General features: G+C 41.8%; 1 protein-coding gene across 5 annotated transcripts in view; it reads left to right on the forward strand.

Moving 5' to 3' along the window:
- The window catches only part of znf385c (zinc finger protein 385C), a 137862-nt gene that overhangs the window by 103717 nt on the left and 8060 nt on the right, over window positions 1-26085 (forward strand). For 4 of the 5 annotated variants that reach the window (XM_039825107.1, XM_039825108.1, XM_039825106.1 and 1 more), the window contains 4 exons: window positions 4359-4501; window positions 7679-7726; window positions 15707-15817; window positions 22265-22484. In XM_039825107.1, coding sequence (XP_039681041.1) covers window positions 4359-4501; window positions 7679-7726; window positions 15707-15817; window positions 22265-22484 — 522 coding nt within the window. The remainder of the gene's footprint in view (window positions 1-4358; window positions 4502-7678; window positions 7727-15706; window positions 15818-22264; window positions 22485-26085) is intronic. The other variant, XM_039825109.1, reaches the window with a different exon arrangement.

Genomic DNA, 26085 nt, shown 5'->3' on the forward strand with positions numbered 1-26085 from the left:
CTGGACAATAGATCAGAGGCCTGATGGCGGAAGTCTAACTGACAGTCCAACTGTTACTCAGCAGGTAGTCACAGCTGAGCAGTAAATATGTGGTGCATAATGCCCTATATACTGAAGAAAAAAGACAATTGATCTTACCCCAGTGATCCCACAATCACTAAGAAAAAAAACAGAAAGAGACAAAGCCAACTCTTCTCTGGTGTATTCTTTTAAAATGTTATTACTCAAAGGATTTCATCATGCTTTCCTTTTTTGCTAGGCTCTATTGGAAACTGTGAAATCAAAGTCATCGTAGTCCGGTACGTTATTTTACCTCAACAAGCAGTATTTTGTTTATACAAACAGTATAGCCAAAGTCATGTGTCCTCGGGGGTCTGCAAGGGTGTATCGCTTGCAGCAGTACAGTGTCTGGTTTTATGTCTCTGTGGGCTAGACCAACAACTGTTGAGAAATACAAACTAAAATGAAGCATTTTTAGGTGAAAGATTTGAAAATATATAGCTTGAAGCGAAGACCAGAGCTCAAAGAATGGGAATTGAACAGCCGTCTCCCGTGTTAGTCTGAAGTTTTGTTGACCCATCCATCCCCAACCCTGACCTCCCCTCCATGAGGACTTTGTTGCTCTACAATGAGGCTCCTTACTTCCTCCTTTCCTTTCGTCATAGTGACTATGGCCGCTAGAGGGCTTTGTCACTTGAACGTAAATATATGTTGTATTGGGGCACTGGCTCAAACGACTGATGCTGTTGTTCTTTTTGGGAGGACAGTCTCAAAATGGCACCTGTGTTAAGCAAGTTCGTATGAAGCAAAATTGTGGGGCGTCTTTTTGAGAGACAAAAACAGGCAGAAGGAAATGGATGGTGAAAATCCACTCACCCAACTCCAGCATCTATCCCACATAATTACACTGGGCCACAAATAGAAAGGCAGTTTTCTTTCCTTCCCGACCCTCTCCTTTTTTCCTTCCTGTGCCGCTCAGCAGCACTTTGCAGGGATTCTCAGAGCACAAGGGTGGGGTGGGGGTATTTAGATGTGAGAAAAGGCAATTTGTCAGAAACGGGAGCACTGAAGTGATGACAGGAGAATTACTTTTAAAGGACTAAAAGGTTGAACGGCTAATTTTGCGAGAGCGGAAGTGGAATGAGGAGGAAAGGCTCAGTGTGTTTGCTTGTGTACGTTGGAATCCATTATTTTCTCAGATGAGCAAGAAGAAAATAATAAAATCAATGTTTGAATTCTAAGGCTCAGATGCACCACACAAACATACACGCATCCGAGTAGATGTGATGTGACGGCGGCTGTTGTGTAACCAAGCCCAGTGAGTCATGAGAGGGAGGAATGCGTTGTTGTGATGGTTGGAGGAGGAGGAGGCCTGCCTGGGGAAAGACTGGCAGAGACAGTCAGATCAGTTAGCAAAGTCATCTGGGAGAGAGAGAGAGAGAGAGAGAGAGAGAGAGAGAGAGAGAGAGAGAGAGAGAGAAAAAAAAAAAAAAAAAAAAAAAAAAAAAAAAAAAAAAAAAAAAAAAAAAAAAAAAAAAAAAAAAAAAAAAAAAGGGTTAGGGTTAAAAGAGGCTGGACATTTTGTTTCAGGCCTTGCCTCAACTGCCAGTGGTTGTCTGGACCCCGGACCACAAGTGAGGCGTAAAAAAACCTGAGCCTTGACACAGATGACTCTGGAAAGAAAGAACATTCTGTATGTGCACATAACCACATATGCATGCAAACACATACATATGTGCAGACACACACACACACACACACACACACACACACACAACATTAAATGAGTGGAAAAGGATGCAGTGTGATAGAAGGAGGTTATAAGGCGCTGCAGGCTGAAATAAGCCATCCTTCCTCAGTTGCACACACATACCAACATACAAAAACACAAGAAATGTGCTTGAAAAATGTATGTTGCTTTACTTTAAAGTGTACTCCTACTGGAATCCCACTATGGAGGAAATATTTATTCATAATTCAAATTGACTTTCAATTTCTCTTTGGACTTAAAAATACTTAAATATAAATATTTCCTCCATATCCCACACAATATGTACCAAGTACAAAATTACACCTTTTTGTGTACGTGTGCGCGTTTGTGTTATGTGACTGTGTTTATTGACATCCCCCTTACCCTGGGCGCTATTTGTTTTCAGAGGTGCGTAGGCAGTTCTGTTTGTATATGTTTGTGTGCGTGCATGTGATACTGGTCTAGTACATGTAAGCCAAGCACGCACATTCCTTCGATCGCTGTCGTACTTGGATTTGGGTTGTGCCTCAATGGCAGTGTTATCATCCAAATAGGCAAACAGCCAGCCTCTGATTTAATAAGCTGCCTAGAGAGTCACAGAGAGAGGTGGGGAAGCACTATCAGCAGATAACTGTCCTCCCTGCAAGCCTCGTTTTTTTCCTCTGATAGCCCTGCCAAGAGAAGTCTCAGCTTCTCCTCGTTTTCTGTGTGAATGTGTATGTGTTTTGAGTGTGTGAGCGATCCCCCGCTGGCTGCTGCCCACGTGTCTGTAGGCTACAGCCATACTTCTACTGCATCTCTCTGGGTGTCAGACAGACAGCAGAGGAGAGCCACACATGGCAAAGGCAGGCCTGATCCCAACACTGAGGAGCATATGCTCAGAGCTTTAGTCTTTCAGCCCCCTCACCCACCAACCACATACATGCGTCATGGCTGCCAATCCTGCCAAGCTGCAGAAAGCCACGGGCCCGACCACTGACAGATTCCCCCATCTATCACTCTGTTCTGTACTTCACACAGGCCATACAGAAGTATCATCATCATACCACAACCTTGAAACCAATGCTAAGATATAAAAATTTTTTATTTACTGTGATGGATATTGTTGCCATGTTTGAGCAGTGAACGATAAGTGGAATAGCACTACATTTCATCCAGTCCTTCTTTCTAGGAGTTATGTTCAGAGCCAATGGTGAGACGGTTGTGCCCTTTTTGTAAGGAGACTGTGCTGGAGACCGCAGAACTATAATTAAGTTGGCTTTTTTTAAGCCATGATCTTTTTAACACCTTAACAAAGTGTATTAGTTAATGAAAACATTGTCCTTGGATTCAAAATTGGATTGTGTTTGTGAACAAGTTTAGATTCAGTAAAGATTTACCCTCAAGATTTGGTAATTTGCCATGTTTTTAGTGACATTACTGTTGAATTTTCACTGACCTTAGCTTAGCAAAATGCAGTTCTTTAATTCTTTCAGTCCTTTGTCTTCATTTGATTTTCATACGCAACACAACTGGTCATTTGACATTAAACACTAATTCTCAGTGTTGAGTGTGATAAAGTCATTTTATTTTAACAACATGATAGCTTGGTAACCTAAACAGAGTAGTACCATACACAATGCACTCCCAGCTATGAATATATTACCAATTTGTCACTGTGACACCAGTGTTGTCTTCACCTTTCCCTTTTTGTCCTTTTTGTTATCCTACCATCTGTTTCTGAAATCTTGCACATCTCCCTCCCCTACCCTCAGAAGAAGTTATTTTTTTGGCCAATCTCCTCTATTTCTAAGCCGCTGGTATTATTGTAAGGTCAGTGATTGCTTTTTTTTTTGTTTCTGGTGTGCGGCATCACGCAGCAGTATAACCACCTTACTGTGTGTGTGTGTGTGTGTGTGTGTGTGTGTGTGTGTGTGTGTGTGTGTGTGTGTGTGTGTGTGTGTGTGTGTGTGTGTTGCGTTGCAAGAGGGCTCACATGATAGGCATACTTTGGTGTGGCCACGGTGACCTGCAGCTGACACCGATGATTGATCCTAGTGCTGGGATAAGTGCCTGTGCACCGTGAGCACAGTGGTCCACTGAAACGCAGCCAAGCGGGAAATTAGAAATCTCTTCATCCCTGGTCCATTTGAAATTCAATATCTCCCATCTTTCCGTCGCACAGGCACCTTTCCTCAGCCAATAAATCAGTAATTAAATGATGTGTTTTTGTGCGTGTGTGTATGTACATGAGGACAGGTGGCTTGTCCTTGGGGGATCAGTCTGGGCAATTGGGGTGATGGGAGTATTAAGTCTCTAGCAAAACTGCCCGTGTACACCTCCTATTGTCTGCATAAAAACAGAAACACGCACTGTATTGTCCCAGATACAATCACATGCACACTCCTACACACATTAAAGCCGTGCAATGTGTGTTGAATGTCAGCTGGAGGTGTAATGGTGCCTCTGGTATCAAATAAATCAAAGTCAGGCCTCCTGTGAGCACAGCACCTGACCTTTTGGAAGCCGTCAGTGCCGTTCCACAGTCACACTGGAACAGAAATGTCCCTCATGTTAACGTTTCCCTTTGTTTCTTAACTTCTAACATCTATCTCTTTGTGTTGTCCAGGTACGTCGGCCCAGGGCAGCCCCCTCCTGGCTTCCCTTCCCGTCCCAGGACGGCCTCTGCAGCCTCCGCTCGACCTCAAAAATCTACTGCCCTTCAGACTCAATGGATCCTCCCCCCTTAGCCTCTTCCCTAACTTTAACACGGTGAGTGCAAGGGCTCTTTCCACCTGATGTTATGGAAAATAGCAGTAAGATAAAGTGGACAAATTCATCTAGGAATTTCATCCATTAAGGTCTCTAGCATAGGCCAAGATGACCTGTAATTGATACAGTGCCTAATTGGATCCACAAGAAATATCATGTGAATAGGTGACTAATTTCACCACCGAAATAATATTGTGTATTGTGTAATATTGTGTGTTTGGTAATGTGCTTTTTTTAACTTACTTGCAAAATATCAGTGGTATTGATTAAAAAACATGTACTCTGGGGCAAGAACAACCTTAATTATATGGGTTGGGGTTCCACATGCTTCATACATTTAGTGTCAATCTTCAACCTCATGATCAGTGAGAGGTATAAAGACAGACAGGCCTATAAAATGGTGTCCTCAATGATAGCCACCATGTTATTCACCATCTCACTATCTGTTCTGCCAGACCTTAGCTTCCAGTACTCATTCCATAAACTCTACTTCTGTCTCTGTGCAGAGGCCTTACCTCAGGTTCGGGGTGCTAATCGTTATTCAAGCAGTGTTTCACCTCTCAGCATTCCAGTTGTTACCTCAGTATCAGCATCTCTACAGATGAGACCCATATTATTTAGTTTCGAACGTCAGCAGAAAACTGTTAGGGTTTCAAGCCCCTTGGCTCTGATGCTTACCTTGCCTCAGTCCCTGGAATTAAAAGCCTGTATCTTGAATTCTTCACTTACCAGAGCTATACCCATTGTCATTTTTTGTGTGTGTATGTGTGTAGGCACTTCGGATTTCTTTGATCCCAGTGTAACGCTGTGTGTCTGTGTGTGTGCATGAAGGTGTGAGTGTGTGTTCACTTCCCTCATCACACACTGTGAAACCATCTCCAGTTCTGTGGTGTGTAAATGAAACATAAGCCAGAGCTTTCACTCCAGCATCCACTTTACACCTTTTCAAACCAAGCGAGAAAGGGGGGGAGAGAGGTAGGGCCACATAGATATCTGGCTGGCTGGTTCGTACAGTGGAGGATATGTGTGAGGGGGTAGATAAATGTGTGCTTTATGATGTGTATGTGTGTATGTAGGGGGGGTCTCCAACCTGCTATTTGAAAAGTGAAGTTTATTCATTTGTTCTGCCGCCCACTGCTTTGGGTGGCCTATACTGCCCTTTGGAGGATTGAGCATGCCCAGCAGCAAAATCAGCATGGAAAACAGTTATTCCTCTAACACCCTCATGTATTTATATTAGTGGTGGATGCAGTAGGGCAGGTCTCTGTTCAGTGTTTTGTCTGTGTTGTGCTTATGTTTCAATGGGAAACTTGCTCTTTCTATTTTCAACCCGTCTGTGACTCATAGCTCTGTTCAAGCCTTTATGTTGTCCGATAAAAAATGTGTGTGGCAAACCACAGCAAATATATCACAGAATTTAAGCACTGTTTTATTTTTGCACATCATGCTTCTTTTATTAGAAAAAAATAAAAGTTTTTGTAGAAGAAAATGGCAGTAGAAAGGGGCAATAGATTATTAATAAATGCAGCAGGAAATCATACTTACAAAGTTGCAATGATATTTAGTCTTTCAGTCATTGTTAAATAGAATACAATTCGCAGTAGGATGTGGACTCCACTGCAACCAGAATGCAAAAATTATGATAACTGTGGAAATGACATCAAATCAGTGTTGCTTCAGTCCACGGAGGAGATGATTAGCCTCCATAACACAGTCTGACAGCTCAGCTGTGGCATTAATCACAAAGTCCATTCAACTGGGAGCCCCAGGTTCTCTAAGCCCTGATAAGGCACACGTTGTCCCGGACGTGTGCATGGGGGAAGATGAATGAACCTGTCTCCAAAACTAAATATCCTCCGGTTCCCCTGGTGTCCCATCTTACATCCTCCCTCCCCCTCTGTGTGTCTCTTTCTCTCTACCTACCATGAAACCCCATCACGGACTCAGGATAAGTTCTGTCTGCACCAGGATGGCGGGGGGAAGACGGAGGGCTTGGACAAAAGACTCATTTATAGCAGTCGGTTCAGGATGGCTGCGGACGGACAATGGGCACATTCTTCAGTTCTTAAAACAAATAGCTGTGTGCAGCCTGCCCTGCTAAGGTGGACAGAGGGCAGCAGGATTGGGAGAGCTAGGTTTCACTGGTCAGACTTCGGCTAGTAAAGGGAAAAGTCAGTTGCTCCCAGAGGTAGCGTTGAATCATGTTGTTGTCTGTAGAGGCCAAAAAGAAGCAACAAAGACAGTCCTGAGGGAGAGATATACCACCAGCATGGAGGTTTCAGTGCCAGGTATGTTTATTTCCCCTCTAACACCTGGCCTTCGTGAGGAATCCATAGTAAAAGGACTCCACTCTTGCAGATGAGGCCATTGCCTTGGACATGGCACAGCTCGTTGTGTGGTACCAAGGAATCTGATGTTCAGGCTTGTGTATCAGAAAGAAAGCAAAGCAGTGTGCCATTGCTGCTGCCATCAATACACAAAAAATTCTTGATCTCTGGGCAGCTGAAGCTGTCTGCACTGCCATCGGTGTGGTTCCAGTGAGCGGTCTAACTCAGTGTGAGAACAACGCTCTCCCAGTTCATCCCTCTGCCAAGCAAGCAGAGGAATGGACTAGGCCAGGCCCTGGGCCAGCCTGGGGAGAGATCCAAGACGATTGTTATATGTGATACCATGCTGAAGGGTGCCGCAATGAAATCCACTGTCGTTGTGGCACGCAGACCTTCTAATGAAGCCTCGGCTTTCAATCTACTGTTTATAGTTTGCCATCCTGGGACTGTCTGCATTCTATTCACAGACAGTTAAAGCTGAATTAGTCTGCCCAAAACCCTCTCCAAACACTTCCCTCTCAGCTGCACTGACTCATAATGTATTAGACAGTCACATAACTGAGATTACAATGAACTCTAACTGCATTTAAATATGAGCCGTAGCAAAGCTTGTAACAACAGGGCAATGCAGTTGTGTTAAGAACAAACTAACTTATACTATAGAGTGTTAGTGTATGCAAGGGGTCAATGGGAGTCCCCCAATAGATACCTAGGTAGGTTTTGATCTATAGTTAAGCATCAGATTGAGATAACCAGTAGCATATATTGTACGTGATCAGGCTGTATCATAATTCAATTATATTCCCCACAGTAACTGTGTGTACATTCTTTAATTTACTTTGTGATACAGGGCTTCGGTGGGCTACACACATACTTACAGAACAGGAGCTACATCCAGGTAACTTAAAACGCCATTTTGCCATGTGTCATTACTAAATAGAAGACTGCCGCTGTGCCATTGCTGTGTTTACCTTTCATTAATTCATACAGAGTGGTGATCGCGGTGAACAGAAGGTCTGCAGCGTAATGGCTGTGCTAAATATGTGTTACTGAAATGTTGTCTTCACTCTCAACAGTTTCTAAAAGCATCAGAAACTTGAATGAGAAAACACAAGCAGCTTAAGCTGACCAATCACAATTCATGCAGTCCAACTTGTACAGTAGCCCTGGCTTGTAGTTGTATTTCTGAGGAGGCACACATGTACAGGTAAAGTGTAACCCCTTGATACAGAAGTATAAATCCAGCTGATTACAAATTGATTGCAGTGATAGCCCCATCTCAACAGTGTTAATAAAGCAGCAAAGATCATGGGCAGATCTCTGAATACTCCTTTAACTTAAAGAAATGCCTGCATTATGGATGGATGTATATCTCCTTTAAACTTGCATCATTTTTTTATCAGCAAGAACAATATTAGGAGCCATTTTTCAGTATTGTGAGAATTTCTATCTTGGACACTGTGAATCAAGCCCCACTTCTCTTAATACAGCATAGCTCAGCCCCATTTTGGAGGTCTGCATGCTAAATGAAAAGTGTTTTGTGCACATATACTGAGAGGTTTATGCCTCAACGCAGAGGTCCAGGGTTCGAATCCGACCTGTGACGATTTCCTGCCTGTCTTCCCCCTCTCTCTCCCCTTTTCACCTAGCTGTCCTATCAAATAAAGGCGGAAAAGCCAAAAAAATAATCTAAAAAAAAAAGTGTTTTGTGGTGACAGTCACATACAGTAAATAGGATTCCACACCAGCAGAATGTATCCTGTCTTTACTGTGAGGTAATGAAGAGAAAACTGCAACAGAAAGACACATTTCTGAAAACAAAATATTTTTCCTTTGAATTTAATTGCATAATACAAAAGTACTCAGGTGCACAATAAAGTCAGACATTAAAACCGATAGCAGTCCCTTTCATCAGTGCTTACAGAGTCATGCTTTCAGGTCACTTAAATATAGCAGGCACAGGTGCGATCAATGAGCCATCAGTTCAGTTAAGTAGAAACAGGAACTGTTGCAACAGCACAAATACATAATATACTAAACAATACTGAGTAGTCTACTGTCATATAAGTCAAATTAAATAATGTTGCTAGACATAAAAATTCAAGCAAGCATGCTACCCCCATTGCTTTGGGAATTTAAAGCAAGTGAAATTAAAGCTGCAAGCATCGTTGGATGGGCCCTCGCTCTTCTGCGCGCATCGGGGTTATTGGCGGATGCCACTCCTTGCGACCGTGCATTTGAGCGGCACTCAGACATTGCAAATCGTCACCAATGAGAAGGGAACTCTCTGCTAAGTTCAATGATACCTCACACAAGGGTCTATGTCATACAGTTCATTAGCTGTAAAGGGGGCGTGGCTAGACCAAAGGGGGTGGGCCAAACCATGACCAATGAAAATGGAAATCTCTGCTGAGTTCAATGATGCCTTACACAATAGTGTACATCAAATGGGTCATTAGTTATAAAAAGGGGCGTGGCTACATCATAGGGGGCGGGTCAAGCCATCACCAATCAAAAAGAAACTCTCTGCTGAGTTCAATGATACATCAAACAAGACTCTACCTTAAATGGGTTACCAGTTATGAAAGGGGCATGGCTTAAGCATAGGGGGCGGGCCAAACCATCACCAATGAAGAAGTACCTCTGCTGAGTTCAATGATCCCTCACACAAGGGTCTACCTTAAGGCGAGACACTACAGGTGAATAGAGTAACATTTTTAACTAGCAGATATCACCATGAAACTCTCCCAGTATATTACTTACATTAAGATGAGGAAAAAATGTTTTTTCTGTAATTTAATGTTCTGAAATCTGAATATTGGATAAAGCCAGGTTCAAAATTCTTTTTTCATTGTGTTCACATATTAGATGGGAAAAAATTACAGAGGGTTTTATGGATATCTACTTTTGTTATCCTGTAAATCAGAATATATTTTCACCATGGTTTTTGGAATAAAAGGTTATATAAATCAGGCTAGGAATAATATATTTACAAATCCCTCTGTAAATGTCTTCATAATATAACTAGGTACAAGACTGGAAAGTTTGATGTATATAGGTGTTACTGGAGTAACAGTAAGTGGAGATTTTGGACTTGGAGTATGAGAGAAAAGTAATTTTGAGAAAACAGGCTTTAAAGATTTTTATGGCAAAATTCCACTAATTTCTATTGAAAGACATACATTACAGACAAATATGCCTTTAGGTCCAAGTAAGATCCATGTCACACTGTTTAACATCCAAAACTCATTATTGCTTCATCATAAAATCCAAAACAACACATCAACCATGGCCTTCAACTGAAGACCATTATATGACCAACTTTGAACTGACAGAACACAACCGTTACATAGCCTAGTTCCTCCAAGTTAATTTACAGTCTACATATCCATGCCTGTACCATATGTAGGGCCCTCCTCCATCTCCTGCTGGTGTCTTTTCACTTTTTTGGCTCTGTTTACACTTTTACAGCTCCGCTTTGCACTGGCGTAATGGACACTATTAGCTTTTCAGATCCTAACCATGTCGTCATCCTTCATTGCATTGACAGTCTGTGCTCTGAAGCCACAATTTCTCCATCACAGCCAGCATGGCACAGGCACCCTCATTGAATGTAGAAATAGCCATACTGGCTGCAGCCTCAACCCTGCTTTTCCCCACAAAGACTGTTTTTGGACATTGGGCCCATATTACCAAGTTTAGGCATGCGTTGGCATTCTGAGTGCCTCCATGCTGCATGTGCTTGAGCAGGCTGTCACTGGACATCCAGTGATATACAGGGATGAGCTTCTTATGAATTATTCAAAAGACCAATATTTAGAACATTGGAGAAAGCAAACAAAGTAGACTAAATTGTTATTTGACAGATTATCTTCACACTGTCATGGATATGAAGAAGAGACGGATCCTGACTTAATACAGGCTCAGTGACCACCAACTGGGTCAGACAGAGATGCACTTCCTCCTCCACTGGGAAAAGTATCTTCACTAAGAGATTTACACCTTGGAAAAATAGCCAAAAAAATAAAACTTCCCAAAGTGAACACCAGAAAAGAAGCGGGAAGTTCTCCTAGGAGAGGTGACAGTAGCTCCACTGACAGCTAAATATGTATCTGCCTGCCACAGCCCCAGGGACTCCCAACCACTTAGGATCCCAAATTACAGATTTGATTAGTATTGTATAGTAATTATATTAGAATAGTGCATATACAGTACAGGCCAAAAGTTTGGACACACCTTCTCATTCAAATGCGTTTCCTTTTATTTTCATGACTATTTACATTGTAGATTTTTACTTTCCGAAGGCATCAAAACTGTGAATGAACACATATGGAATTATGTACTTAACAAAAAAGTGTGAAATAACTGAAAACATGTCTTATATTTTAGATTCTTCAAAGTAGCCACCCTTTGCTTTTTTATTAATAAGGGAAAAAAATTCCACTAATTAACCCTGACAAGGCACACCTGTGAAGTGAAAACGATTTCAGGTGACTACCTCATGAAGCTCATTGAGAGAACACCAAGGGTTAAGTTTTTTGTTAAGTACATAATTCCATATGTGTTCATTCATAGTTTTGATGCCTTCAGTGAGAATCTACAATGTAAATAGTCATGAAAATAAAGAAACACATTGAATGAGAAGGTGTGTCCAAACTTTTGGCCTGTACTGTATATGTCACACCTACATATTTAATATATGACATGTAGGCTATGAATTTCTGTAAACTGCTTGGAGAGAGAGAGAGAGAGAGAGAGAAAGAGTCTGATTACCTCCGCTGTCTGAAAACTCCTGTTTTCTGAACAACAGTTTACACATTGACGTACTATGTGATGGCATTTCATCATCTGCTGTCTTAGTTTGTAATCCCCTGTCTTCTCCGAGATGATTTTCGACCGTTTTCGACGCGCTTCTTTCGACATTCTGAACTACCGCGGAAATGTCAGAGCACTTCAATTGACGAAGTCTGAAAGACAAATAGCCCAAAATCTCAAACTTGACCAGTGAAACCCCCCCCCAATGTTTTTGCCTGCCGTGTCTCGCCTTAAACGGTTCAAATGTTATGAAAGGGGTGTGGCTTAAGCATAGGGGGCGGGCCAAACCATCACCAATGAAGAAGGAACTCTCTGCTGAGTTCAATGACACCTCACACAAGAGTCTACCATAAACGGTTCAAATGTTATGAGAGGGGGCATGGCCTGAGTAAGTGGGCGTGGTCATGTAAATTGGATGATGTTTGTCATATAAGGCTGATTTCCTGTTGCCAGCGGGGGGCGCTATGACCAAAAGTCAATTTTGGCCTACATATGACCTCAGGCCTGGACTCTTGTCAATCGTGAGAAATTTTGGCCAAATTGGACAATGTACACTAAAGTTACAACAACTTCTTCGTTTATCGATAAATCTCAAAATGGCTGCCACACCACGCCCACACTGTTTGACGAAAAGTTTTTGTTTTAATAACTTTTCATCTTTAAGGTGTTTAAGATGACACAGACCGAATTTGAAGTCGATCTGATGAAATCTCTAGGAGGAGTTCGTTAAAGTATAGCACCTTGACTTTAAGGCCTATTTCCTGTTGCCACTAGGGGGTGCTATGACTTTGAGTAAATATCGGCCTTTATTTGTCCTCAGGGTTGGACTCTTATGAATTCTGAAAAGTTTCAAGCCAATTGGACAATGTACACTCAAGTTACACCCACTTCCTGTTTCGATGGAGAAACGCACAAAATGGCCGCCCCGCCACGACCATGCCCTATGACGAAAAGTTTTTCTTTTAATACATTTTCATCTTTAAGGTCTTAAGATGGTACAGACCAAATTTGAAGTCGATCAGATGAAATCTCTAGGAGGAGTTCGTTAAATTACAATAACATGAAATGGCCAAAATTGCACAAATTTTGAACTTTCAATTCAAAATGGCGGACTTACTGTTGGATTTAGGGTATGGCTCTAATGACGTTTTTTAAACGTCTTGACATGCTTCATATCTGTTCCAAGTTTCGTGAGTCTACGTTAAACGTACTGCAGGGTTAAAAAATGTTACATTTTGTAGGGGGCGCTAGCGAGCCATTTTTGTGCGCCTATTCCCGAAACCCTTAAAATACGTAAATTTGACGTGAGTTTTTGAGTATGTTAAGCCCCTCAAAAAGGCGATTCATTTGCCGGATAAAGAATAATAATTCCTTCAGTTTCAATAGGGCCTTCGCCACTGTCGGCACTCAGGCCCTAACAAGAAAGAGAAAGCAGGGAAATTACTACAAAAGTGAGAATTGGTAAAGTATGGAAACTAGTTGCATGCAAAAAAAAATCTTATCAGTGGGATTTACATATAAAATTTCATAAAGAGATTTATCTTAAATAATTATGTAAGTTCAATGCTCAGCACACCGACGTGTGTTTTCCGTTAACCTGCTGATTAGACCTATTCTCAGTGTAAAGTTGGCCCATATCCCAACTTAACAGGTGCAACTGAACAGTGAGGAAGATATCGATCAAGAGCATTGCGTAGCCTACAAACCCCCACTTGTGTGGGTGGACCATAGGTGTTACATTTTTGTGCAAATAAATGGCATTGTTCAAAGCCGATTGAAAATTAAAAATATATAGTATAATTGTAAAACATTTTGAAAAAGAAAATATCTTAAATAGAATACAGTTTGATATAATCAATAAGAAATTGTGTGGGATAAGTAATATCATCAGTATAATTGTTGTTACACTGCAGACTCAAAAAGAGAGCTTCAGAGTCTCAAGCAAGGCCATCTTTATGTGGAGTGTCACTATATAAACTGGTGATTTTTCCTGTTACTGCATAGATAATATCATCTAAAGCTCAGGTCTTAGATTATCTTTAGGCAGTCAAGCACTGTTTGACTTTCTTTTTAATGGCCAAGGATTTGTTTCTCAAAGTTATGTATATCTGTTGTTGTTGTTGTTGTTGTTGTTGTTGTTGTTGTTGTAGTAGTTCTTCTTGCTACTTAATTGAACTTGGCATGGCTTGTTGATTTCCCCTGTGCATGGTAGACTTTGTTTACCTGCTCACTTTTGCACTGTAACAAAGAGAAAAGAGTAGAAACAGTTGGCAGCCATCTATTGTTGAAGTATTACAATCAGCCTGAATATATTTACATTTGTAATTAATACAGTCACATAACATTCGATCATTGTGACTAGGGTTGGGTACCGAAACTCGGTGCCAATAGGGAACCGGTGCCGACGTAAACGGTAGTAACGAGACCGAATAAGAACGAAAATTTCGGTGCCTCATTTCGGTGCTTGACTTTACACTACACCTGACAGCATGTAACGTTAGCCTACCTTTAGCTAGCAGCTGGATTAAACACTGGTAAAATGCTGACAGCTAACGTTAAACAGTGTAAAGTGTGACTGTATTTCACTGTGGAGGACTTCAACAGCGGGATGTAACAGTCTGCTCTGCAGCGCAGCAGCTGCCGTTGTCGGAATTCATAGATATACAGTATGTGTATATGGTCGGAATGAAACAACGCAGACGGTGCGTTCACTTGCAGCTGCAGTTGTCGGAATTAAACAACACAGACGGTGCGTTCACTTGCAGCTGCCGTTGTCGGAATTAAACAACACAGACGGTGCATTCACTTAAAACAGGTAGCCTCGTGGTGCATTCACAGTAATTGTAAAATACCCTTTTCCCATCTGGGGTTCAACAGCAATTTACTGGTGAAATAACTTATTGTTATTGTTATAGTTATTACATTATTATTAAATCTTTAATTTTGACCATGTCCTTAGCAATAAACAAGTCACTGACTGTTGTTTACTACCCTTATTTTTTTTCTTATTTTTTTTTTACTTTATTGAAAAGTACCGATTCAGGCACCGTTTAGGCACCGGAACCGTTTTAAAAGTATCGATTTAGCACCGGAACCGAAAAAAAAAAAAACGATACCCAATCCTAATTGTGACAGTGTAGGAGCAATGCTTAATTAGTTGTCATGAGGTATAGTTTGATGAAATGTAAAAAGTAGGCCTTTCCACTCCTCCCTCAGGTGGTTAGCTCTTATACTGACATGTACCCTACCCTCATCCAGCGCATCATAAGGAGTGTGGCAGTATGACTCTTAAAGCATTTCTGCTTTTCTCTTTTATAAAAAGTAACAAAATAAAAATATGGTCATGTTACTATTTACTCCATGCATGTACTGTAGGCAAAACAGCCACTATTGTCAGAAAAGTCATGCACAAATGTTTCACACACATTCCTTGCAGGGAAAAACTGAAACATTCCCCTCACATCACAGGGTCATGCAACCTCATGCTAGTTTTAATTTGTGCCAGATTTATCGTAAATCTGCTCAGCTATAACAGGTAGACACTCCCTGTTTGTCCCTGATTTCTTGTTATTAGTTTATTTTTATTTTTTAAATCTTTAATCACTATGATGAACATGGAGTGTATCGTATTCATCCCCTCTGGTTCCATGCAGGGGGTTTTAACCTTCATGAAGGTAGGGTTTATTGCAAGACTGTTGAATTAGACTGCATTAGTTTTAGCTAACCAACTTTCACCTCTAACAAGAGTTGGTGCCAAAATGTTGAATCATGAACGTTTCCCCTGAGGGACTGACACCATGTATCACGAATAACTGAAGTTATTTCCCCATTACATTCTACTGCAGCAGCTTGAAGTATTTGGGTGAAATGTTGTGCTGTCTACTGATGTATTTGGGGATACTTAATAAAAGTATGGCCACAATAAAGATTGAATCTTGTCTTACTGGGGAACCTCATCTGAGTTGTTCTGCTGCACAAACATTTCACAATTTGATTTGGGAAAATAAAATTTTATAGGCAGCACTAATGTTGTTTGTACTGGTCTTTTCTTACTGTCTCTCAGATGGACCCTGTCCAGAAGGCAGTGATCAACCACACATTTGGTGTCCCTCAGCCCCTCAAGAAGAAACAGATTATCTCCTGCAACATTTGCCACCTGCGCTTTAACTCAACGGTAAGAAATGTTTTAGTGGCTTTATGCCTTGGTGTTTACGAGAAATATAGAAAGCTTGTGGGACGATAAGAGAGAGAAAGAGACAGCATGCCAGACTGTGTCATTTACAACATAAAAGCAATCTATTCCAAAAAGTGAGACTAGCCTCAGAAAAACAAAACTCTTTGTTTTGTGCTATCTTCTTGAATATTGTTTTTTTGAAAATATTGCCGTCCCTCAATTACCAAAGCCCATCTACTGACTGTGTGTGTGTGTGTGTGTGTGTGTGTGTGTGTGTGCGCGTGTGTGTATGTGTGTGTGTGCGCGCGTGTGTGTATGTGTGTGTGTGTGTGTGTCTGTCTGTTTGTCTGTCTGTCTGTCTGTTGTTTTGGTATGAGGGATTAGACAGCAGGGAAAGCTGTCGTTTATCAGCAAAGAGCAGAAACAATCAGTAGCCCCAGCAGGAAGCAGCATTCTCGGCTTCTCTTTCCATTTCTCCCATCCTTAACACCCCTAGCACGCGCACACATAAACAAATACACATACTGCACGCTTGCAAACATGCACGCTAGAGCACACACATTCACACAGAGAGACACACAGACAAACATCCCATGACACTTCATGCATATTCACATAAACAAATAGACAATAGTCCAGAAAGCCTTAAGACATTAATGTCTAGGCACAATAAAACACACACACACAGGCACACACTTTTTTTTGGACTCCATCTTCAAAGAAGGGCTGAGGCACAGGAGACAGCAAACTGAGGGGGGAGAGGAGACTCAGACGTGTTCCTCACACACTAGAGCAAATCCCATTCCCTGCCTCTGCACACCGACTTAAAGAGAAGTGACAGGTCTGACTGTAGCTTTATCTGTCTCTCTGAGAGCATCAGTACTCTCCTAACACTTCCATGTACCCTCCTCAGACTTTGCTCACATATTAAAAATCAAGTTATCCTTGGGGGCAATAAGTATGCTTTCTCTGCTGCTCAGTATAGCACAATTGGGCCTTAAAGAGCAACTTAACACTGGCTAAAAATCTTGTTTTTGCCGACCTCCTGTGGTGTGCCAGTGCACTATGACATCATGAAAATACAGTGTAGCTTACAGATAGGAACGTTAGTCGTTGCTCCCTTCTAGTGGTCAACATTTTCAGAAATACGCTTATTCACTTTCTTGGGTTAAAGGTGCACTATGAGTTCCTAAGATTTCAGCACAATTTCATTTTCATTTTCATTTTTGTCTCAAATCGTAGGCATCGCTCCTTGATCCGCTAGTTGCCTGCCCCTCTGAATACACTGTGAAAAAGCCCGGTCTCGGGAGACAACACAGGGGTCGTAAACATCAAACAAACACTAGGGGCACAGGCTGTGCACCAGAATACAATAAACCACGTTTGTAGCAGCTACTCTCAGATACAACTCACGCTACTCAATCAAGCCCCCGGCCCCCATTATGTGCATGCGCACTAACCCCCACCTCCTCCCCCAACCATCTTGTTGGTGATTGGCAGGAACGTGGTTTGTTGTATTTTGGTGCACAGCCTGCAGAGCTGTATAGTAACGAAGTAGAACTACTTCACTACTGTACTTAAGTACTGAAAGGCTGTATCTTTACTCTACTGGAGTATTATTTTTCCACTTTTACTTCAGTAAATATTTTCGATGAGTTCAATACTTTTACACCGATAAATTTTTTATGTGCTGCATCATTACTAGGGCTTCACGATATTTTGTTACATCGTCTACATCGCCATGTGCGCATGTGCGATAGTCACATCGCAGGATGTTGCGATGTTGACGCTTAAACTTTTTTGCTGCTTGATAGAAAAGTAAACTTTCACCGTTCTCCTTTTACATGATTGTTACCGGCCGAGCCTTCCCCTTTAAGACAGGTGGTCATGTGGGCAACGACGTGTGTATGTGACGGAACGTTAGTCCGACGGGGTTTGTTATGGGAAGTGAGGCTCTCCGTGTGTAGAAAAGTACGGTAAGCGGCAGCTGCCGCTGACACAGTGATGCACATTTCCATGGGTATTGAAGCTACAGTAGTCAGTGTTTTATGTTCGCTGCAAAGATGAACTAAATCACCTGATTAATGCAACGTTATCATGACGTCACCTTGCCATTTTTCACCACAGAAAGCTGCTACCAGCCAGGCTAAAGCTAATATAGGTAGGAGAAAAAGTACCAACATGTTACGGTTCGGAGCCGGGACGCTGGAAACGTAACACCAATCTACAACAGCAGTCTGTGTCTGATATAACGAAATTTACACTGACTGAAGTGTTCTTGGATACACAGTTTATTGCTAGTGTGTGACATGCAGGTCTGCATGCACAGCAAACCACCAATCACAATCTATGTTGATCAATTTATCAAACAACCAAAGCAGGCCCCGCTAGTCGACCACAACCTAAAATTTAGAGGACGCAATATGCATGCATTATTAATATCATTCACTTTAGCCTGGATTGATAGTTTTGTATGAATAGGCTACAATGGTGTCATGTCAGTCAACCAGTGTATTTAACTACCTCTCCAAAATTACTTCAGAAGAGTAGTCACAGCGCTTACTTGCTTTGGTGTTTGTAAAGGACAGGCCTAATTTAGGCTAAACATTGGAAATAATATAAACAATATGATATTCAAACTTTTGACTGCATTCTTTAATAACACAACACAATACTTGTATTTGAGTAGTACATTTTAAAATAAACTACTTGCAATACTTAAGTAAAACATTTTTTGAATACTTTAGTATTTCCACTTTAGTGTGGGGCTTAACCCTTGTGTTGTCTTCCTGTCGACCATGCAACACTTTTGTTTTTCTGGGTCAGAATTAAAAAATTAAAACTTTTTTTGTTGTTTTGGCCGTCTTTATCGTCACTTTTGTCGCCTTTCCCGATGTCTTTGGCACTTTTCCTGACAATTTGTGTCACTTTTTTTCCGATATTTTTGTCCATTTCTTTTAACATTCTTTTATCAATTATTCTTCAAATGCTATAAAATTGAATAATACACCTGAATTCAATAAAAGTAGTGAACTGAGCATTTATTTTACTTGTGAAGAGCATTGTACGAAACTATCCACGATATTTTTTTGAAAATTTGGTTGAAAGAAAACCTCAAATTCTGATATAGAAAAAAAAGGGGTCAAAATTGACCCAAGGACAACAGGACAGTTAAAGAGCACTTCAACTTCTACTCAAGTAACTTTTTTTATAGAGCACTTGTACTTTTACTCAAGTCTGGGTCTCTAGTACTTTATACATGTCTGACAGCCTGTGCCCCTAGTGTTTGTTTGACTTTTATGAACCCTGTGTTGTCTCCCGAGACCGGGCTTTTTCACAGTGTATTCAGGGGGGCAGGCAGCTAGCGGATCAAGGAGAGATGCCTACGATTTGAGACAAAAATGAAATTGCGCTGAAACCATGCAGGAACTTATTGTGCACCTTTTAAGTGAGAGGATCAATAACACTCTTATGTGTATGCTAAATATGAAACTGGAGTCAGTAGCAGGTTAGTCTAGCTTAGCACAAAGACTAAAAACAGGGAAACAGCTAGCCTGGCTCTCTCCTAAGGTTACAAAATATTTCTAACTGCACTTTGAAACTAAGCTGGTTTTACATGGGGGCGTATGCCAGACTATTTCTTAATCAGACAAAGTAACTTCTTGGAGTCTTGTCATCACTGTGAGGTTGCCAGGTAACCAGCGCAGAGTCCAGGACATTGCTACACCTGTACGAGATATAGCCCAGCACACAACCCCCCCTCAAAACCACAAGGTATCTTTTTTTTTTTTTACCGATTTAATAACAAGATGTTTCACCGTTATTCCGCCTCACTGTTCAGTATAAAAGATACGGACATGGAATGGAGGGACAGAGTTGTTCCATTGTTAAGCCGACAGCAGAGGTAGTAGGTAGTAACAGAGCCTAATCGACGTCCGTTAGGGACAGTTGGCATGCCGGGACTACACGCACACACATACACTAGACGCCAACACTGTTGTGTTACACGTCACTTCTTTTGCTTCTGGAATGCCGGCATTCTATCTAAAACCACACACTGGGGCGGCATTAATGCCAGCGTTGTTGGATTCAGTCTAAAAAACCAGAGTCGGCGTGATGGTGGATCTTCTTTATGGCAGTATTGCGTAATCTCTCTGTAAAAGAGGCCATTGTTAGGGGGATTATTATTTTCAGATAGAGTAAACTAGCTGTTCCCAGCTGCTGCTGCTGCTGCTGCTAGCCAGCTGCTGGCTGAAGCTTTTAATTACTTTTACAGACATGAGAGACGTTCATCCAACTTCTCTGCAAGAAAGCGAATAAATATATTTCCCAAAATGGCGAACTATTCCTTTAATGTCACACTAGAGGAACACCTCAGTGGCCTGAGTGCCCTCTGGTTTCCTTGGGCCTTTCTACTGTAAAACTAAAATTCCCTTTTTTTCACTTTTCCAAAAATGGAAATGAAATAGTTTGAAGAAGTGACGCCATTACAGCATTTTGCATGCTAATGTGGATCATCAGTTATTTCGCTCATATTTTTTGTTTTGTTGTTTATTTAAATTTCCAGTCAAGGCGACAGGAGGGCTTTTGTTGTTTGTCTTTTCTCTTGTTCATCATATTTAAAATACAAATAATTACACAGAGTGCTGCAAATATCACAGAGACAACTGTGTCTGGCAAATTTACTAAAGGCAATACTTGTTACCACCAATCTGAACGTTTGTAGTGACTTGAGGGGAAACATGCACCTCCACAATCAGTGATCAACTCAGTGATTGTTGAATTAATTAAGCACACCAATTGGCAGATCCATTTGATTTTTATTATGCCTTTTTATTATTTTAGCTACAAGCAAGTCATTATTGGGAGAGATGATTCAGTGCCATTTCCGAGCTATGGGGGACATGTTCCACACCCACCAGACATAATGTCTATGCACCAGATATACTGTAGTCCAGTGTTCACTTTTAGCAGTAGGATTGCTTAATCACCGGACAATGAGGAATCCCTTAGAAGAGTACTGTATCCTGCTGGCCAGCATGGTGATGTGAAAACCAAAGCTCATTTCACACCTTGTCATTCTGCCTCCACTGAGACTGAATTGGATGGAGAGACTGGTGATAGAGAAGGCGCTGGCTGAATTCGTCACATCACGCTAATCTCTGAAGCCTTTTCACGGCAGATCAGTCACACGATGTGCTGAAGTATTCAAGTTGTTTTTACAGATGCTTTGACAGCCACATTATTCATAGGTCTTCGCTATATCCCACCATTAGGCTCGCTAATGTGAAGTGTACCTGTTTAACTTCATCCCCAGACTGCTAATGTTTACAACAGCTAACACATACAACTGGTGGCAGTGGTGGTGCATGTATGTGTGCCTGGAACCTTGTATCCGTGCACTCACACAGCACAAGCACTAACTGCTCCTACTGAAACAGTCTTTTAGTAATTTCTGCATACTTATTCCTCACTTAGAAGCACTTCAAAATGAAGTCCAGTCTCTTTACTCAACTTGTTTTGTCCCTGAGGATTTGCATGATTTATTTCCCAGGGAATTAAAACTCAATAAGGGCTCGGAGCATTGCACTCTTGGCGGAAAGACTTACCTTGCTCCACATAACAAAACATCCATCTATTGGAAAAAGGCTATTTTATTCTCAATCCTTCATCCATTAACTCTTAAATACTGAGGGTATGACAATTTCCATATTACTCTTCTCTATAATTTGTGTTATTTGGGGACATTTAACTTTTTCACACTTTAGATTTAATTTGGAACTCATTTAGCCAGGTTCTAGTTCTGCTCCTTCCCTCTATAACTATGTTCTACCCAGGCCAGGAGCTGATGAGAGCTGATCCCTGGAGGTTGTTTTAGCTTTTAATGACTGATCTCTGTATTGATTTCTCTGCTATTCCTATGTATCCACGCTTGCTCTGACAACAGGGGCTTTGTTCTTGGATTGAACAGGGCCGTGAGAATGATGAGAATGTGAAGGTAAATCTCGATCCACCCAGAGGGTAATTTGTGTGAACGTGTTTATTGCTGCATTGCAGTCAGTCAGAATGTGTTTTGCGTCTTGATTTGTATTTGTGGGTTTGTGTGAGTGCTCAGATGTGTGTATGTGTTGCCACGTGTCTAGGATATGCAGAGGCTGCCTCTCACAGTGCACATTAATATGGTAGTTGTGGAGATGGGATCCTCTCTCTTGTTGCATATTACACATGCAATTATACCTCTGGCCTCCCAATGTGCCAGCGCTGTTATCAGGTGGAAACAGACTCTCGTCTTTGCATCCTGTGTAAGCCTGCAATAGAGTGAATATTCAGGCGTGCATTTTAACATTTATTGCACGTGGGCTCAGTCTTTCCAGCAGATAATGCATTGAGTCAAACACTCCTTTCTGCTTTTCCCTCCTGACCTGGTTTTCTCTCATTTTCCTGCAGAACCAAGCAGAGGCCCACTATAAGGGCCACAAGCACGCCCGGAAGCTCAAAGCCATGGAGGCCCAGAAGAACAGGCAGCGACGAGCTGGGGAGGCCTCATCCACAGGAAGGGAAAGAGACCGTGAAAGAGACCGGGAACGAGATCGGGACAGGAGCAAGACGTCCACATCCGATGCAGCTCTTCCCGCACTCATGGATACAAGCCTAATGGAAGGAGCAAGTACGTAAACAGAAAGCATCTTTTGTTGATCACTGTATAAAGCTTTGGTTCCTCCTTCTACTCCATTTCATCTTTCTAAACCCCGCCACTAGTCTATATCCACGACGTTCCACCTCTGGGATTGCTCCCGTGCTGCCAGAAATTCCGCCTGATCACGGTCCTTTCGCCCAGATGTCCGGTACCTTCTGTATTCTTTGTGTTGGAATTTTAAACTCGATTGGTCGATTTATAAGGACTGCTCCAATCTGAGTTTTCTGTTGCACAACTAAAACAACTTTTGAAAGTACACGTTCCACCAAAATAAGTTCCTTCTCGGAATGCTGTGTGGACTAGCCAGACCTTCCTTCGCAACGCTGCGGAGGAAGGTCTGGCAAAGCGAGACTACCCCGCCACTAGGGTTGGGTACCGAAACGCGGTGCCAATAGGGAACCGGTGCCAACGTAAACGGTAGTAATGAGACCGAATAAGAATGAAAGTTTCGGTGCCTCATTTCGGTGCCTGACTTTACACTACACCTGACAGCAGTTAACGTTAGCCTACCTTTAGCTAGCAGCTGGATTAAACACCGGTAAAATGCTGACAGCTAACGTTAAACAGTGTAAAGTGTGACTGTATTTCACTGTGGAGGACTTCAACAGCGGGATGTAACAGTCTGCACTGCAGCACAGCAGCTGCCATTGTCGGAATTCATATGTTTATATGGTCGGAATTAAACAACACAGACGGTGCGTTCACTTGCAGCTGCCGTTGTCGGAATTAAACAACACAGACGGTGCATTCACTTAAAACAGGTAGCCTCGTGGTGCATTCACAGTAATTGTAAAATACCCTTTTCCCATCTGGGGTTCAACAACAATTCACTGGTGAAATAAGTTATTGTTATTGTAATAGTTATTACATTATTATTAAATCTTTAATTTTGACCATGGTCTTAGCAATAAACAAGTCACTGACTGTTGTTTACTACCCTTCTTTTTTTTTCTTCTTTTTTTTATTAACTTTATTGAAAAGTACCGGTTCAGGCACCGTTTAGGCACCGGCACCATTTTAAAAGTATCGATTTAGCACCGGTATCAGAAAAAACCCAAACAATACCCAATCCTACCCGCCACCAAGTTAACATCTTCTGTACACCTCATGGTTCACCCTCTCACCCTCCTATCCCCTCTGTATTTCTGTGCAATCAAACTTTAGCAATTTCAACCCACACTGTACTCCCTAAAACCTCTTTGACCTGGCCCCTCGGCCCCTGTGCCTTGATAGATTGTGGATTCCGAAGCTGTGGGATTGTGAGATGTTGTGTAAATAAAGGGGCTTGCAGAGATCGATCAAAGCTCAATGGGGTCGTTTTTACCCCCCTTGCCTCTTAATTTCCACTTGCTCTCAGTTAGATAGAGAGGCTAGTTGTAGAAGCAGAATTGGTGTATTTGTGCAGCATGAAAACAACGACACAAAGTGAAGAGGGAGAAAAATAGTGGTAAGAGTTTTCATTTGCGGGGCTGTCAAAATAAATTTGAAACAAATCAAGGCACTCATCTTCTTTTACAAACCGTTCAAATGGTTTCACATTGGTGGTGTAAATATAGACATTTTAACTTTTGATAAAGAAAGAGGAGTGCATTGGTTTTCTGTCAGCAGAATACAAATGTTGACTTTTGGCATGGAGAGCACAAATTGCTTTGATGGCATTTTGACTACAGAGTGAGCACATTACCTTCTCATGTTGCGCTGGTCTAGGTCCACACTTTTCATTTATCCATCCAAAGTGATGGCAGTGGAAAGCAGTTTTCCCTCCCTCGCTTCTACTTTCCAACTCTATCCTCCCCTTCACTTCCCTTGCCCCGGCAGAAGATCACTATCTGAGCACAATTTCAAAATGCGCTTGGATGCCAGATGGAATATCAGAGAAGAGATATAAAGGTGGTGGGAGGAGAGGGAGACAGTTTGTACTTTACCCCCAACCCCTTACAGACATGCTTATGTGCATGTGGACACACACGCACACGCACATGCACACACACACACACACACACACACACACACACACACACACACACACACACACGCACACTTTTTGCCTTGAGCACTAAGAGTCTCCTTCAGAAAGGAGAAAGTGGACAAAAGACTGGGAGCCTGATAACACTCTCATCAAATCTCATTTTAATATTCCACTGTTGCAAAGGGGAGCTCTGAAAGAGGGAAGCAGCAGTGGAGACGAAACAAGATGGTAAGTGGAAAATGAAAGATAAGATGAAATGAATGTGTGAGAGAGAGAGAGAGAGAGAGAGAGAGAGAGAGAGAGAGAGAAAACATGGATGGAAAGGGAGGTCAGAGGAGAAAGAAAGTAGATAAGTCATAGTTTTTATGCTGTGAATAATTTTACAGTTCCAAGGCAATTTTGTGAGGAGGAACACTCTTTAATAAGCCCAATTGTGTGATTGGCCTAATGTGAAATTGAAATGCAGCAGTGCGAGCCAGTGGTGTCATGCACCACAATGCCAACCTGTAATGGAATAGCGCTCCAAATTAACACTCTATGAAATGAGTAATGTCTGCCATGAAACTGAAGGCTGGTGGGGAGCTGTCTGAGGGTAATGCCCACATTGTCTGCCATCATCAACCAATAACACACCTGTCGGCTGTTCCTCTGAGCTGTCTGGTTCAGAATAAACAGACTGTAGAGCAACAAGGTTAGCCTCTTCAGCACCATTAAAATATCTACTAATGCACATAGACACAGAAGGCTACCATTCATATACCACCTTTTGACTGCGAGTTTCTGGATGTTCTTCAAAGTGCACTTTTTCTACGATACACATAAAACAAATGATGTATCACAAACAGTGGAATGGACCAGGTAATTAAGATTTAGACCTTGTCACAAAATAGTTAAGAGAAATACCATGGGCCAGACACAAACGCAGGACCTTGAACTGCCAATGTAAGTACCAATGCAACTTCAACACCAATGGGGACGGCTTATATGTTGTCAGTTTAACTACTTTAAACTACCAACAAATGTCCCATGTTGCCACACTGTCACACAAATCTAAATTATATCTCGTTACAGCAAAACTTTTCAGCATCTCTTACTTTCTATAGATATTTTGTCATATAGGGTACCACAACAATTCATACATACAGGAGGGAGACATGCAAGAGCAGGGACAACGTTTTTAATCCCACGAAGGGACTAATCGATCCTTATTAACAATGTGCCGAACCAATAAAGGAAGGAGTGAGCACATAGCAAGTGATCAAGTGAGAGAGCAGCATGCTGGTGCCCAGAGACAGAGGGACTGCATCAATCGTGACAAGCATCAATCACCCTCTGCTTTGATTGACTCCGCTGTTGAAACCGTCTTTACAGGGACTCTGTCTGTCACTGCAGTAATGATGATTTAAAGAGAGGATTTTCCCCCCGGGAAGTTGTTTATGTTCTGAGGCTGCCTTGGATCAGCGCTCGCCTGCTAAACCGAGTGCCCGGTGTCTGTATGTGTATGCGTGCGTGTGCATAATGAGTCCGACATTCATATTCATTTGCTGTTTGGCTGTGGTTAAAGTTCTCAACGGATCAATCTGCTGAATTGAGATCTCTTCA

The sequence above is a fragment of the Perca fluviatilis genome, chromosome 15 (genome assembly GCF_010015445.1).
Source record: "Perca fluviatilis chromosome 15, GENO_Pfluv_1.0, whole genome shotgun sequence".
Classification (NCBI taxonomy): Eukaryota; Metazoa; Chordata; class Actinopteri; order Perciformes; family Percidae; genus Perca; species Perca fluviatilis.